Here is a 16,802-nt window from a genome sequence, read left to right as displayed (position 1 = left end):
AAAGAGCAACAATCTGTTCTGCATTTTGAACAATTTATTCTCAATATTTCAAAGACAGATTTATCCTCATCAATCCTTTTTTTTTTTTTTTGAAGTATATCTAATTTACGATATTATATTAGTTTCAGGTGTATGGCACAAAAATTCAGTATTTTCATAGATTACATTTCCTTTAAAGTTATCATAAAATAACGGCTGTAATTCTCTGTGCTGTATGATATACCTTTAATGGATAAAAAAGATAGAGTATCTATAGATAACGAAATATTACTCTGCCATAAGAAAATAACTTTTTGATTTACGACAATGTGGATGGACCTAGAGAGTATCATGCTTGGTGAAATAAGTCAGAGAAAGACAAATACTGTATGTTATCACTTACATGTGCAATCTAAAAAATAAAACAAAGAAATGTATATAGCAAAACAGAAACAGACTGACAGATATAGGAAAACTAGTAGTTACCCCTGGGGAGACAGAAGTGGGGAGGGGTAGGAGAGAAGGGGATTAAGAGGCTCCAACGACTAGGTATTCTTACTGATGATTTTTTTTTTTTGCTTTTTTTAATGGCCACACCTGCAGCATATGGAGGTTCCCAGGCTAGGGGTTGAATCGGAGCTACAGCTGCCGGCCTACACACAGCCACAGCAATGCGAGATCCAAGCCATGTCTGCGAACTATACCACACCTCACAGCAACACCAGATCCTTAACCCACTGAGTGAGGCCAGGAATTGAACCCGCAACCTCATGGTTCTTAGTCAGATTTGTTTCCACTGCACCACAACAGGAACTCCCCTCTTACTGACTCTTAATACTATTACGTTGCAGAAGGTCAGACCGCAGGTCCTTTTGAGTCTAACAATCAGGCTTATATTTTCATGAGGCACTTTGGAAATCAAATGTTCTCTTCTGTTGCTAACATACTACAGCCAACAGTTCCCCTGCATAGAAGCAGGCCATCTGAAGGCAGTTATAATTATTGCAGTACTAACCTGGGCTGTAAACTAGAGCAAAACAGGGTCTTTTTTTTCCCACTGGAATTCTATTACAAAAAGCACAGGCCAGCAATCACAATTGATATAAAAAGAAATGTCAATCTCTAGATATAGCTTCCCCAACAGAAGTTAGGCTGTAAAAATAACAGCCTATGTTTACAAACTTTTCTCACCCAGCCAAATTCTCTACCCCACCAAGGAGACTCTGAAACCATATGAGGTATTTCTTACCCTCAAATTAATTAACATTAAATAATTAAATATTTTCCTTCCTCAGTTACACTATCCACCTTTCAACTGCTCAGGAGCCACTGGAGACCAGTGACTACTTACTGGCCAGCACAGGTAGAGAACATTCCTATCATGCAGGTGGTTCTAGTGGACAGTACTCATCTCCATAGAATCTCTTTTGCCAAACTTTAAACTTCTCTCTGAAAGAGAAGGTCACCTTGTTTTTCTCTTTCTCGCCCAGACACCCCCGACAATCTTTTCATTATGCAAACCAGTTTAGCTTCTCAAGTTTTTTCTTTTTTCTCCACTTAGTTACCAGATTTCACGTAACATAGGCACCTAGGAACTGACACAGCCAGCATGAATTCTCTTGTGCAAGGCTTCTTCTCAATTCTCTAATTCTGAACATAGAAATCTCTCTGTAAATTCAGATATGTTCTAAGGTACGGATATAAGAAAAGAGGAATTGGTTATATCCCCAGGCAATGTCCAGTTTGCCAGTCTTCACTAAACATAGAGGGCAGTAAGTGCACTGGTTTATTTTTTTTTTTTTGGTTGTTGTTGTTCTTGTTTGCTTTTTAGGTCTGCACCCATGGCACAAGGAAGTTCCCAGGCTAGGGGTCGAATCAGAGCTGTAGCTGCTGGCCTACACCACAGCCACAGCAACTCAGGATCTGAGCCACATCTGCAACCCACACCACAGCTCATGGCAATGCCAGATTCCAAAGGGCAGGGCTTAAACCTGCATCCTCATGGATACTAGTTGGATTCATTTCCACTGTTCCACAGCAGGAAAGCCCAGGTATGTGGTTTAAACAGGCTGTCAGGCGCTTCTCACTTCATAGAGAACCACACACAGCACTTGGACCAAAAAGTCAGAATTAGCACTAAAATATGCCCTACCTGATGACTGAGTGCATGATTCTCCCAGTCACTGTGAGTTGTGAGAAGGTCTGTGTGCTGGTCAGTGTTCTCTGTGCTATCAAGTATGTTCTAGACTCTTCCCTACAACCTTGCCGACTGGCTTTCATCAGGGTGCGGTCCCTGGAACACGTGGATGGGAGAACTGAGATGCCATCCTGTCCCCGCCTCCCTTTCAGACATTGTTTCCAGCACCACCTGCATCTCCTCTGCTCTCTGGATCTCATCAGATAGGCCCTCTGTCCACAGATTCAGCTTCCACTGGATGGCCTAGCTGTTTGGTTCTGGTACTAACATCTCCTTTGTCCCTCTCCCCCATGGTGTGCTGGTAAATGCCTAACAACGGGCTCTCTGGGTGGGAGAAAAGCCCTGATTTCAAACGTCTGTCAACATCTGTAGTGTTAATACTTACACTCAGGCTTGCAAGATTCCTGGAGATTTAATGATTGACTCTCACAAGCCTCTCTGAGCTGGCTTCTACACATTATCGCTCCACCCTAAGCCAAGAAGCAGCTCCCTGTTGTTAACTCTGGGTTCCCTCATTAGTTTCCCTATTTAGTTTCCCTATTTAGTTCCTCAACATTCCCAACTTCATTGTTACTTGAACTAATTTATTTCTATTAGCCAAATGGCATGGACTCTGTTCTCTCAACTATATCCTAAGTGTATATTCTTAGGACTATAAAATGTACTAGAGAAGTGTTTCTCAAAGTTCCAAAGTATAAATCAGCCACATCACTAAGCATGCTGAAAGTTGGGCTGACATTATTCTTCAAGAGTAAGACTTTCTAGATGAAGGAAGCAATGAATCTGGTTATAACATGGTACAAGTTTCTCTTCTCACCATGCGCTGTTAATAAAACATTTGCAGGCTGGTAGCTACGTGTAGTAACTCTGTAGTATAGCACTTGGGAAAAGCAATTTGGCAAATGTGTCAAAACCCCCAAAGCATCCTATCCTTTGTTTCACTAGTTTTACTTTGACAGAATCTCTCCTAGGAATTCATCCAAAAGGAAGGGAAGAGCTTTGTGAACAAAGATATTCACAGCAGCGTTATTTAAAATAGGGTAGTTTTGTAAGCAATTTCAAAGTGAAAAATATGAAAATGATTAAATCCACTTGATGGGATATTATGCAATTTTAAAAATAATAATCATGAATATTATAGTAATACAGAAGAAATAAATACATATAACAAATTTTATTACTAAGTAATAAAATCAGGAAAAGAAAATTTATATGCCTGATAAATATCATGCAAGAATATGAATGCCAGAAGAAAAAGACTGGGAAAAATGTACAAAGAATTACATAAAGGGGATCTTATGAGATGAACTCCTTTCCTCTAATTTTTGAAGAGTGACTCTTATAATGTAGGCATTCCAGTTAATTTTGTTAAATAAAAAATAAAAGACAACAAAGCCCACCAAAGTCAGGGAGAATATTTAAAAGGAAAAAAAGAAAAAGACCTTACACATTAAGACACCTATGAATGCTGTTTTATTCTTAAAATATAAGCCCTGGACAGGCTGGAAATGAAATGAAGATCCCCATCTGTCATTCATTCCTCCATTCTGGTTATGTTGCCTTCTCGCCTGAAATTTCATCTGCTCGCCAATTTCTACCACAACTACCTTTCAGAGAAGTGGCTTTTATCTCATGTGCTACCTGTGAGGTCTTCTGAGCCATCTTCCTACTATGGAGGGAAGACTTTTCCCCCTAAAGGAGCACCTTTCAGCTCCTTGCAAAGTAATGGGGGGAGGACTGAAGTCTATCCTCTGGCATACAAACCAGGTTATTTGTCCACACTTCCTCTACTTGGCATGGATTCAACCCCTCACCCAAATTTGACTGGGCTTCTGGTTCCCTTAGAGATGATAACAACTACTTCCTCCACTCCACCCTCTATCCATTCCTCACCTGCCATTCACCTGAGACCAGGATTTTTAAAAACATTGCTCACTTAGCAAAAATAAACCCATGGGACCTCATCAAACTGAAAAGCTTTTGCACAGCAAAGGAAACCAAAAAGAAAACAGAAAGACAACTTTCAGAATGGGAGAAAATAGTCTCAAATGATGCAACTGACAAGGGCTTAATCTCTAGAATATATAAACAACTTATACAACTCAACAGCAAAAAAGCCAATCAAGCAATGGAAAAATGGGCAAAAGACCTGAATAGACATTTCTCCAAAGAAGATATACAGATGGCCAGCAAACACATGAAAAAATGCTCAACATCGCTGATTATAAGAGAAATGCAAATCAAAACTACCATGAGATATCACCTCACACCAGTCAGAATGGCCATCATTAATAAGTCCACAAATAACAAGTGCTGGAGGGGCTGTGGAGAAAAGGGAACCCTCCTGCACTGCTGGTGGGAATGTAAACTGGTACAGCCACTATGGAGAACAGTTTGGAGATACCTTAGAAATCTATCCATAGAACTTCCATATGACCCTGCAATCCCACTCTTGGGCATCTATCCGGACAAAGCTCTACTTAAAAGAGACACATGCACCCGCATGTTCATTGCAGCACTATTCACAATAGCCAGGACATGGAAACAACCCAAATGTCCATCGACAGATGATTGGATTCGGAAGAGGTGGTATATATACACAATGGAATACTACTCAGCCATAAAAAAGGATGACATAATGCCATTTGCAGCAACATGGATGGAACTAGAGAATCTCATCCTGAGTGAAATGAGCCAGAAAGACAAAGACAAATACCATATGATATCACTTATAACTGGAATCCAGCACAAATGAACATCTCCTCAGAAAAGAAAATCATGGACTTGGAGAAGAGACTTGTGGTTGCCTGATGGGAGGGGGAGGGAGTGGGAGGGATCGGGAGCTTGGGCTTATCAGACACAACCTAGAATAGATTTACAAGGAGATCCTGCTGAATAGCATTGAGAACTATGTCTAGATACTCGTGTTGCAACAGAAGAAAGGGTGGGGGAAAAAACCGTAATTGCAATGTATACATCTAAGGATAACCTGACCCCCTTGCTGTACAGTGGGAAAATAAAATTAAAAAAAATTAAAGAAAACATTGCTCATTTAGACCAGGTACCCAGAACCAAAAAAGAAAAAAAAAAAAAGAAAACAACAACATAGCCTATTCTTTAAAACCACTCCTCATCCAAACAAACAAAATATAGCTGCAGAATTCAACCTGTAATATTGCCCTTTTTCCAAGATGCTATTAGCAAATGAGGTCCAAGAGAGACCCAGCATCTGATCTCCTGCCTCAAGGGCATAAGTTTATTTCCACTTTTCCCTTCCCTACTCCTGCTACCACATCATCATACATAACCATGACCATGTAAGTACAAAGCCTCTGGTTCTCAACTCATGGAAACAGTAGCCACAAGTAAGCACTGCCATTCACCTGAGATCAGATCTTTACAAATATTGCTCACTTAGACCAGCTACCTAGAACCAAAAAAGAAAACAACAACAACATAGTCTACACTTTAAAACCACTTTTCATCCAAACAAACAAATCCAGCTGCAGAATTCAACCTACAATATTGACACACAAACCAGCAAAGACCACACCAATGGCCATTCTAAGTATAAATTAGCAATGAAGAGCTCAGACCCTGGAGCTTGAGTAGAAGATATGAGATTTTCCGTTTACAGACTAAATGATTCTGGGCAAATCCTAACCTTTCTGTTTCCTCATCTGTCTCTGTTTCCTCATAGGAAACTATGTGACTATTGTGAAGATGAAATTAGTTACTTTACCTAAAGCACTTAGAACACTTCCTGAGATTTGATAAGCATCCAATAAAGTTTAGCTAATATTAAGTTCTTGCTTCAGAAAATAAATGCGTGATGTGCTTCCTGTAAGGCAGTGCCTACTGCCCATCCCCTATGCCTACAAGCACAGAGATTAAGGGCGATGTCAAAAGATCCACCGTGTAAAACGTCACGATGCAAGCACAAATATTATCATATTCATTTCTAGAATCTTAACATCCCACCAAAATAAACCACTTCCAGATGGGAAACACCAAAACATTCCCAAACCACTCCTCCTGCCATACTTCTGTCCACGTCACTGGATATGCCTACCTCGAACCACTGCCCATGGGACTGCATCTTGAGGATGACACAGGGGTCTGGCTTGGAAAGGGCATCTCTGTCGGAAATGCCTTTGCACGCCACACGCAGCTCCACTTTGGTCAGACAGGGGCTGTTGAAGATACCCAGTGTATTGGCAGCCGACTCATAAATGTTGCTCATCTTCTTCATTCTGTTTTAGGGAAGGAAAAGAGGAAAAAAGACATGTCAATCATCACAGTATTTGTCAAAGGAGAAAGCCTTGCATTCACTCTTCAGGAAATTGTTCAATACACAGTTTCAAATACTGAATATATTAATTATCTAGCTTTCCACTCCAGGGTCACAGTTTCAGGGAAACAAACAAAATTAAAAAAAAATAAAAACCTCCAATGAGTGCTAGAGCACTTGGTGAAGAACACTATTTTTATATGATTTACATACATTTGCATAATAAAATTTCTAGTCTGTGAAATAATATTAATGAATTAGTGCAACAGACTGCAAACTGTAATCCAGTTCTATATCAAGTGCACAGCTTCGTTTACAGAGTAATTGGTTAATCAATTTAATCATATTCCAAGTTTTTAAGATTCCTCTCAAATCAGCACAGAGAAGGACATGGGCCTACTAAAAAAACAGTCCAAATTTCCCTTCCCTAATCCTGGCCCTCTTCCTCAAGACGCTATTAGCAAACAAGGTCCAAGAGAGACCCAGTATCTGATCTCCTGCCTCAAGGGCATAAATTTATTTCTACCTTTCCCTACCTTCCTGCTACCACAGCATCATATGTAACCATGACCATGTAAGTACGAAGCCTCTGGTTCTCAACCCATGGAAAGAGTAGCCACAAGTAGGCACTGCAAGCCCCGTTACCATCTTTACATGGTCACCTTTCAGTGACCATGTATTATGGAGGTTCATGGCTACAGGGAATCCCCCAGAGCTTATCAATGCTCTCTTTTCCTGAAGAGGGCTGGACCTGGAAGGGCATCAACACATCCTCTCAGAAGCAAAATCAACAGACTTCTCATGAAATTCTGTTTTTGCATAACCCCTGAGGAGAAATGTGACCCAGCATGGGATTTCCTCACTATAAAATGTGGATAATCTATTCCTCTTCCTCCCCTTCCTCCACAAATGTTCATTGAGTTTCTCCTTGGCACCCTGTACCATATTAAGTTTGAGCACACCAGACCACCTCTTATACACACACACACACACACACACACACAAAAGCTGGTCTCTCCAAACTTAGCAGCTAGCTCCATGCCAAAGCCAACCTTTCAAATCTGATAATGCCCCTCCCTCATGGCAGATGTCACTGGGAATTTTCTCTCCCAATGCTCCATCACAAGGCTCTCTACTCCTGCTCTCCATTCTTCTTCCCCTTCCCTTCTTCTCTCCTTCTTGCAACTTCCTTCCATATTCCAACTCTCTAGTGTCCTATTTATCTAATTATTGTGTACACAGGTTTTTCCCTATTTATGCCAAAAGGAAATTGTAGTGAATGCCAGAAAGTTATGCCCTAGAACAGAAGTGGACAAACTGCCCTTTGTGCCTAGTTTGGCTCACCACCTGCTGTGGTACGTAAAAGTTTGATTGGAACACAGGTATGCTCATGCATGTGTGTGATGCCTTACTCTAACTACAGCATTCGGTGCTTGCGACAGAGGCTGTATGGCCAGCAAAGCCTGAAATACTCTCTGGCCTCTTCAGAATACGTTTCCTAACCTCTTCTATAAAATACCAGGTAAGGGAATTTGCAGTTAGGAGGAGTTAGGATTCTGTTTCGATATGTGTTGTGGGATTAGTTTAAGGGTGATAGTTGCTCTGTATTCTATTGTGACGAATACTAATAGGGACACTGGGACATTTGCTTTTTTACAGGAGAAAGTCCAAGCTCAGAGAGGACTGGCACCTTGCCCATGTCACATAGTTCTTCTAGCAGCAGAGCTGAGACTGGAATGCTAGTTTTCTTTTAGCCCACACTATTTTTGCCATATATAAAGCCTTTGGCTGGAGAATTGCTTGAATCTACCAAGTAATAGTGGATATGATAATATCCTTGATTTATTGCAACCTCCATACAGAATCATTCTATTTTTAAATAACTTTTATTCATATATAGAAAATGTACAAATCATAAATGATTGTTTCCTTTACTTTTACGGATTGTGAACAGAACAATTATTAGAGCAACACAGAAGGCAGAGCAGATACGATCTGCAATTTATAAAAAGGTGAAGGGGAAGAAGGAAAGCACTAGCAGGAAGATGGCTTTGTATCACACCGTGTTGGGAATAATGTTGTGAACTGTCTATCAACGTTTTGATAAGAACTGCGTGTCCTTCAATTGCTGCCTTCCTGAATGCTGCTTTCCTGAAGCATTGACTGGCTCCTTGGATGCACACTGCTTTTCTGTGTTCTGCACGGACTCTGCTATCTCTGGGAAGCATTGCTCTCCTAACCAGCTCTATCCTTTTGGCTCAAAGCCATGTTCGTCCTCCTTTCTGTCTGTCTGTCTATCAGTCTCCCCTCCCCCCCCCATTTCTTTAAGACTACTTTTTAAGAGCAGTTTTAGGTTCACAGCAAAATTGAAAGAATGTTCAGAGATAGCCCATATGACACTTTCCCCCAAACAGGCATATCCTTCTTCATTACATTTGTTATAATCACTGAACCTCCACTGACACATCATCATCACCCCAAGTCCACAGTTTACATCAGGGTTCATTCTTAGGGTTTCCATGGTTTAGAAAAATGCATAATGACATGTATCCTCAATTATAGCACCATACCGAGCAGTTTAACCATCCTAAAAATCCTCTGTTCTCTGCCTATTCATCTCCCCCTAACTCCTGGAAGCCACTGATCTTTTTGCTGTTTCCATAGTTTTGTCTTTTTCAGAATGTCATAGAGTTGGACTCGTACAGTGTGGAGCCTTTTCAGGCTGGTTCCTTTCATCCAGGATCACTGACTCCTTTCTGTAGAACACAAGCTTGGCTAGAGATTGGAACATCTGCTCTAATTCCAAGTCTTGACTGTGGGATGTAATGGAAAAAAGAATGTAAAAGGAAATGCACAGTTCCTTCCAGGGTCAAATCCTGCCTCTTTCACTCACTATATAATGTTGAGCAGGATTCCTAAACTCTCCGTTGTATTATCTACCTTGAAGAGTTGCTCTGAAGGGGAGATGAAATAACATATGTAAAAGGATTAGTGCAATGCCAGGAATACAGTAGATGCTCCCAAAATGGAGTTATTATTACTGAAATCGGACTGCTCTCAAGATTAAATGAATCATTATCCCACGGCCAACAAGAACTCTTAGATTTTCTGCAATTTCTATAGGATCACAGTTTACTTGACCCCTTAAATGCATTTGGTCTTTGCAGCCCACATAGTCTGGGCATAAGACCCGCCACCTAAAAGCACACGGCCGGACGGCTAACCCCTCACATCACTAGTCTGAGGATTCATACACATGAGCACACAACTCTTGCATGTTTGGAAAGCAGATAGTAAAACATAGGAGACAATCTGATCACATAGGAAAAAAACAGTCCAAAGAAATTTAAAACTATTAGGAAAGCCTTTTGAAATATGGATGTATGCCATGACCATGAATGGTATATCATAAACTATACATATATGTAGTACTCTGAGATATTAGTTGGTGGCAAATTTAAATCATTTATAAACAAGTGAACTGGGGGCACATGTTCAGAGACTTTTTTAACCAACAAAAATTTTATAGATCATTCTGTTTTCCTTCTTTTTTTGTCTTTCTCAATGAATTTATTACATTTACAGTTGTACAATGATCATCACAATCCAGTTTTATAATATTTGCATCCCACACAACCAGCAAAAACCCCTACCCACTTTGGAAATCATAAGTTTTCAATGTCTGTGTATCAGTATCTATTCTGCAAAGAAGTTCAGTCTGTCTTTTATTCAGATTCCAAATGTCAGTGACAGCATTTAATGTTGGTGTCTCATTGTATGGCTGACTTCACTTAGCATGATAATTTCTAGGTCCATCATGGTGCTAAAAATGCCGTAATTTCCTTCTTTTTAATGGCCGAGTAATATTCCATTGTGTATATGTACCACTTCTTGATCCACGCCTCTGTTGATGGACATTTAGCCTGTTTCCATGTCTTGGCTATTGCATAGGGTGCTGCAATGAACATTGGAGTACATTGTGTCTTTGTGAGTCATGGTTTTCTCTGGATAGATGCCCAGGAATGGGGTTGCTGGATCCAATGGTAGTTCTATTTTTAGTTTCTGAGGAATCTCCATACTGTTTTCCACAGTGGTTGCACCAACTGACAATCCCACCAACAGTGGAATAGGGTTCCTTTTTCTCCACACCCTCTCCAGCATTTATAATTTGTAGGCTTTTTGATGATGGCCATTCTGGCCGGTGTAAAGTGGTACCTCAGAGTGGTTTTGATTTGCATTTCGCTAATAATGAGTGATGTTGAACATCTTTTCTTGTGTTTTTTGGCCATCTGTATGTCTTCCTGGGAGAACTGTCTGCTTAGATCTTCTGCCCATTTTGTGATGGGGTTATTTATTTTTTTGGTATTGAGCTTCAGGAGGGGTTCATAAAATTTGGACATTAATCCCTTGTCAGTTGATTCACTGGCAAAGATTTTCTCCCATTCTGTGGGTTGATTTGTTTAGGGTTTCCTTTGCTGTGCAGAAACTTTTCAGTTTGATTAAGTCCCTTTTGTTTATTTTTGTTTTTACTGTCAGTACTCTAAGAGGTGGATCTGAGAAGATGTTGCTATTGTTTATGTCAGAGAGTGTTTGGCCTATGTTTTCCTCTAAGAGTTTTATAATTGTCTGGTCTTATATCTAGGTCTTTAATCCATTTTGAGTTTATTTTTGTGTATAGTGTTAGGGAGAGTTCTAATTTCATTCTTTTACACGTAGCTGTCCAGTTTTCCCAGCACCACTTATTGAAGGGGCTGTCTTTTCTCCATTGTATATTCTTGGCTCCTTTGTCATAGATGAGTTGACTGTAGGTGCGTCGGTTGAATTCTGGGCTTTTTATCCTGTTCCACTGATCTGTATTTCTGTCTTTGTGCCAGTACCATGCGGTTTTGATGATTGTTGCTTTGGAGTATAGTCTGAAGGCAGGGAGCCTGATTCCTCCAGATCCGTTTTTCTTTTTCAGGATGGCTTTGGCTCCTCTGGGTCTTTTGTGCTTCCAAACAAACTTTAAAATATTTTGTTCGAGTTCTGTGAAGAACATCCTTGGGAATTTGACAGGGATTGCACTGAATTTGTAGGTTCCCTTGGGTAGTATAGTCATTTTGATAATATTGATTCTTCCAATCCAAGAGCATGGTATGTCTTTCCATCTGTTTTTATCATCTTTGATTTCTTTCATCAGTGTCTTACAGTTTTCAGAGCCCTGGTCTTTTGTCTCGTTAGGTAGGTTTACTTATTTCTTTTAGGCAATGGCAAACACTTGGAGCATTTAGGGATGGGAAAATAGACATGATGAAATAATCAGTCAATAAAACCAATCTACAGCCAATATGATGGCTGCAGTAGTCGAGAAAGTTTGTAATTGTCTAAGGCTGTTATGCTGGTCATTATTTATTCCTCATTTTCCCATTGATTTCCCCTCCTTCTCCTGAATGCCAGCTCATTGTTGGCTAGCTTCTTATTGCTGTGGTCTGAATGTTTGTTTCCACCACAAAATTCATATGTAGAAAACACCTGAAGCTGGTGATATTAGGAGGTGGAGCCTTTGGGAGGTTATGAGATCATGAAGGTGGAACCATCATGAACAGCACTCGTGCTCTTATAAAAGAGATTCCACAGAGCTCCCTCTCTTGCTAGGTAAGGACAAAGAGTGGGAAGAGGGCCCTCATCCATGCCGGCCCTCTAATCTTGGGGTGTCCAGCCTACAGAACTCTGAGCAGTGGCCAAGTCCCTACATGACAAATCCTTCTCCAAGACTTCAACTCTCAATTTGTGCTTTGGGAATATGGTTTCTTCCATTGCTCCTTCAGGCTTACTGTAATAAGGAAGAAACTTTGCATTCTATTACATGTTAATCACTAAAGGAATGTTGCCAATCAGCTTAAATTATACATAACGGCTCATTTCCAGGACCTCTGCCCCCCAAGTCACGAGCATTAAGCTAAAATACCTTTTATCAGCTCACAGGAAATATCCTGACCAGGCCCACCGGTGAATGACTGCAGAGAAGAAGAAATTAACACATCTCTGGAGGCTGACAGGAACCAGAAAATGTGTGATTTAATACCCCCCCCCCTTTAGTATAAGAGAAGATGGAATTCTAACTCTGGTAAGACGATACTTTGGGAAATGAATGCACCATCTTCTTGGTCTGCTGGCTTTCCAAATAAAATCATTCTTCCTTTTCCAAACAACTTGTCTCTCAATTTATCAGCCAGTTGTGTGGCAACAAGTACAACCTTGGACTCAGTAATATTCCAGGTCATAACAGTTTCCTGCAAGTCTTTGGGTGACCACCCTAGAAGTAGAGCCTGAAACAAGCATTCAAATGCACCTGATGACTAATTGAGCAGAGGATAGAAAAGAAGTGATGAGAGGAGGTGGTCTCAGCAGGCCCAATTCAATATAGTCCAAAGAAAATCACCAGAGCATGAACTATAATACTAAGATTTATCCCACCTCCAGGAAAGGGGTCTAGTCTCTTACAGCCCCATGTCAGTCAGTCAAGCTAGGGTTGATGGGGGCTTAACGTCTTGGTTTTGGTCTCTTCCTCCATTTACTGAGCAATAAGTGCAGCCTCCAGAAAAAAAGGCAGTCATGAACTTTTCACAGCCAATGCTCAAATCCACTGGGTACTAACTTGATAAAGGGGATCTGGGCAGAATAACAACAAGGTCTATTTCATTACAGTGGTTAGTCTCCTGTAGGTCAGGGACTACTTCTTATACTTGATTGCATCCCCAGTAGTGTTAATCTTGATAATATTTGTAGATTGGTGATGAGAACACCATAAACCCTGACTTTGAAAGGGAGAGAGTATAGGACATGTCTATGCACAAATGAAAACCCTAACCAGATGGACACATTGGGGAAGATGAATTCCTCTGGCTGCCCAGAGGTAGCAGCAGCAGTGACCTTGACTTTGGAGGTCGTGTACAGGACAGTGTAGTCAGACGGTTTGGCCTGGGCCATTCTGAAGCTCACTGCTGAAAGGTGATCACAAAATATGGCTCTGTCAACCAGTGATCAGCGACCTCCAGCCCCAGATATATGGAGTAAACAAGTCATTTCACACTCTGTTAGAGAACAGGATTAATACGGCCAGATTATCAATAGATTGTCCATGGCCTATTTAAATCCTCTTTGTTACCTTCCATACAATACCCTGGTTTTACAGAAACTAATGTCTGCTGAGAATTATTTTAATGAAAGCTGACTTTTAGACAATTTTAGAAGCAAATTATAATTGCCTTTTCACTCAAATAATTTAAGTTATAAAAAACTACCCCTTTAACATATCCACACACTCTAATAGAACAAACTGATCCTGAAACTTAATTAGTTTCTGAATGAGTTGCAAACAATGCCAAGACAATAGAGAGCTCAAGAGGGAACAGAATCAGTTCACAGGGGAAGCAGACATGCAGAGCTTGTCTTAAAGCAATGTTAAGGGTAAGTGTATAATCTCTGTTCTGATGGCTTTGGCATCATTTGGCCTTTTTAAACATCACAGCACATCCAGGGAAGGCTGCTGGGCTGGATGGCTCTATCACACAAAATTTGCATTTCAATTCAAGAAATACCATGGGGCCCTGCTCTGTACCTGGTGCTGCAGTGGTTCCCAGAGGCCCTGAGCAACACATACTCAACTATGGAGAGATCAGGTGCTATTCCCCCAATTTGCCAAGTTTCCTCCTATTCAATGTTCCCTGATCTGCTCCTAGATCAAAAGTAATTCTAGGAGTTCCCATTGTGGCTAAATGGTTCCCATTGTGGCTAAGTGGTGACTAGAATCCATGAGGACATGGGTTTGATACCTGGCCTTGCTCAGTGGGTCAAGGATCTGGTGTTGCTCTGAGCTGTGGTGTAGGTTACAGATGCGGTTAAGATCCCATGTTGCCGTGGCTCTGCACAGGTCAGTGGATACAGTTCTGACTGGAACCCTAGCCTGGGAACCTCCATATGCCACAGGTGCAGCCCTCCCCCCAAAAAAGACAAAAAAAAAAGTAAATCTGCTCTTAGGTGGCAAGCATGATGCTGAACACTATAGTGAGTCAGCCCATTTCCTAAATGTTTACATGCTGGAGCAATACTTCTCAGGTTGTGCATGATCACAAACCACATAAGGAGTCTGTTAAGGTGTGGTTCTTTCTTCAAGGGTGGGGGGTAGGGCCTGAGACTGTGCTCACAGATGTCAGTGATCCTGCTGCCTGTGGACCACACTTTCGGGGTCAACGTGGTTGAATACAAACAAAACATTTGTAAAACAAAGCAAACTGCCCTAGAGGTTGTTCATCTGAGGATCAGACACTTACACATGAGATGCTGGTGATACAGAAGACAAGAGTATGGATTCAGGAACAGAATATTTAGTTTGCTCTGCTGGTCCCTGTGTGTGATGCTGGGTGATGTATTTGAATACTCTGTGCCTCTGTTTTATCATGTGTGAAGTGGGAATAATAATAATAGCTCCTACATTATAGAGTTATCTTGACAATTAAATGAATTAACCCTCATAGAATCCTCAGAAGGATAATGAAAAGGGTTACCATCGTTTCAAAAAATGACCCCACAGGAGTTCCTGGTGGGGCACAGTGGGTTATGAATCCAACTTCAGTGGCTCATGCTGCTACAGAGGCATGCGTTCAATCCACGGCCCAGCACAGTGGTTTAAAGGATCCGGCATTGCTGCAGCAGCAGTTTAGGTGGCAACTACAGCTTCAATTCAATCCATGGTCCAGGAACTTTCATATGCTCTGGGTGTGGCCATTAAAAAGAAAAAAAAACTGACATCAAGCTCTTATACATCTGCCAAGCACTTGACATTCATTCACAAGGAGAATTATTAACAAAATTAGCTCCTCAGGATAATATTATATTAGGTCCTGTCAAGATGCTCGTTTCACAAGAACAGAACTGCTTAGAGAAGTGAAACAATGAAGCAGCCAAGTGTGATAAACAATGCTTTGAACCCCAAACTCTAGGTCTAGAATTTAGGGCTTACACCACTCTGCTCCACTTGCCTCCCTGTGGTATAGCAGCTTAAGACAAGTCTCAACAGAAAAGAGAACCCTCCTATACTATTGATGGAAACATAAATTTGTAAAGGCACTATGGAGAAGAGTATGGACATTCCTAAAAATAACTTAAAAGAGAACCACCACGTGATCCCAGTAATTCCACTCTTGGGCATATAATTGGACAAAGCTATAATTTGAAAAGCTACATTTACACCTATGATAATAGCAGCACTATTCACAATGGCCAAGACGTAGAAGCAACCTAAACATCCATCAACAAAGGAATAAAGAAGATGTAGTATGGAGGATTCAGAGAAGATGATGGAGTAGCAGGATGTGAGGCTCACCTACTAATAAAAACATGTCACAAAACATCTACATATGGAACAATTCACACAGAATATTTGCTAAACGCTGGCAAAAGACCTCAGGATTCTGATAGAGCAAGAAAATCATCAACAAACCAGATAGGACAAGGGCTTAATCTTTAAAATATACAAGCAACATATACAACTCAACAACAAAAAAGCCAACAACCCAATGGAAAAATGAGCAAAAGACCTGAATAGACATTTCTCCAAGGAAGATATACAAATGGCCCACAAGCACATGAAAAAATGCTCAACATCTCTAATTATTAGAGAAATGCAAATCAAAACTACCACGAGATACCACCTCACACCAGTTAGAATGGTGTCATTAATAAGTCCACAAATAACAAATGCTAGAGGGGGTGTGGAGAAAAGGGACCCATCCTGCACTGTTGGTGGGAATGTAAGCTGGTATAACCACTATGAGAAGAGTATGGAGGTACCTTAGAAATCTATACATAGAACTACCATATGACCCAGAAATCCCACTCTTAGGCATACATCTGGGCAAAACATTCCTTGAAAAAGACACATGCATCCGCATGTTCATTGCAGCACTATTCACAATAGCCAAGATATGGAAACAACCCAAATGCCCATCAACAGATGATTGGATTAGGAAGATGTGGTATATAAACACAATGGAATACTATGCAGCCATGAAAAAGAACAAAATAATGCCATTTGCAGCAACATGGATGGAACTAAAGACTCTAATACTGAGTGAAGTAACTCAGAAGGAGAAAGACAAATACCATATGATATCGCTTATATCTGGTGTCTAATATATGGCACCAAGGAACATTGCCACAGAAAAGAAAATCATGGACTTGTGGAATAGACCTGTGGTTGCCAAGAGGGAGGGGAGAGAGTAGGGTGGATAGGGAGCTTGGGGTTAATAGAGGCAACCTATTGCCTTTGAATGGATTAGCAATGAGATCCTGCTG

The 16,802-nt window shown here is 40.7% G+C and overlaps 1 protein-coding gene across 3 annotated transcripts in view; it reads right to left on the bottom strand.

Annotated features, from left to right (window-relative positions):
- Positions 1-16,802, bottom strand: part of CPNE4 (copine 4) — a 595,975-nt gene that overhangs the window by 409,357 nt on the left and 169,816 nt on the right. For all 3 annotated transcript variants that reach the window (XM_021071322.1, XM_021071320.1, XM_021071321.1), the window contains exon 2: positions 6,249-6,429. In XM_021071322.1, coding sequence (XP_020926981.1) covers positions 6,249-6,429 — 181 coding nt within the window. The remainder of the gene's footprint in view (positions 1-6,248; positions 6,430-16,802) is intronic.

The sequence above is a fragment of the Sus scrofa genome, chromosome 13 (assembly GCF_000003025.6).
Source record: "Sus scrofa isolate TJ Tabasco breed Duroc chromosome 13, Sscrofa11.1, whole genome shotgun sequence".
Lineage (NCBI taxonomy): Eukaryota > Metazoa > Chordata > Mammalia > Artiodactyla > Suidae > Sus > Sus scrofa.
The sequence above is the reverse complement of the archived record's forward strand: the minus strand, read 5'-3'. Positions and strand labels throughout refer to the sequence as shown.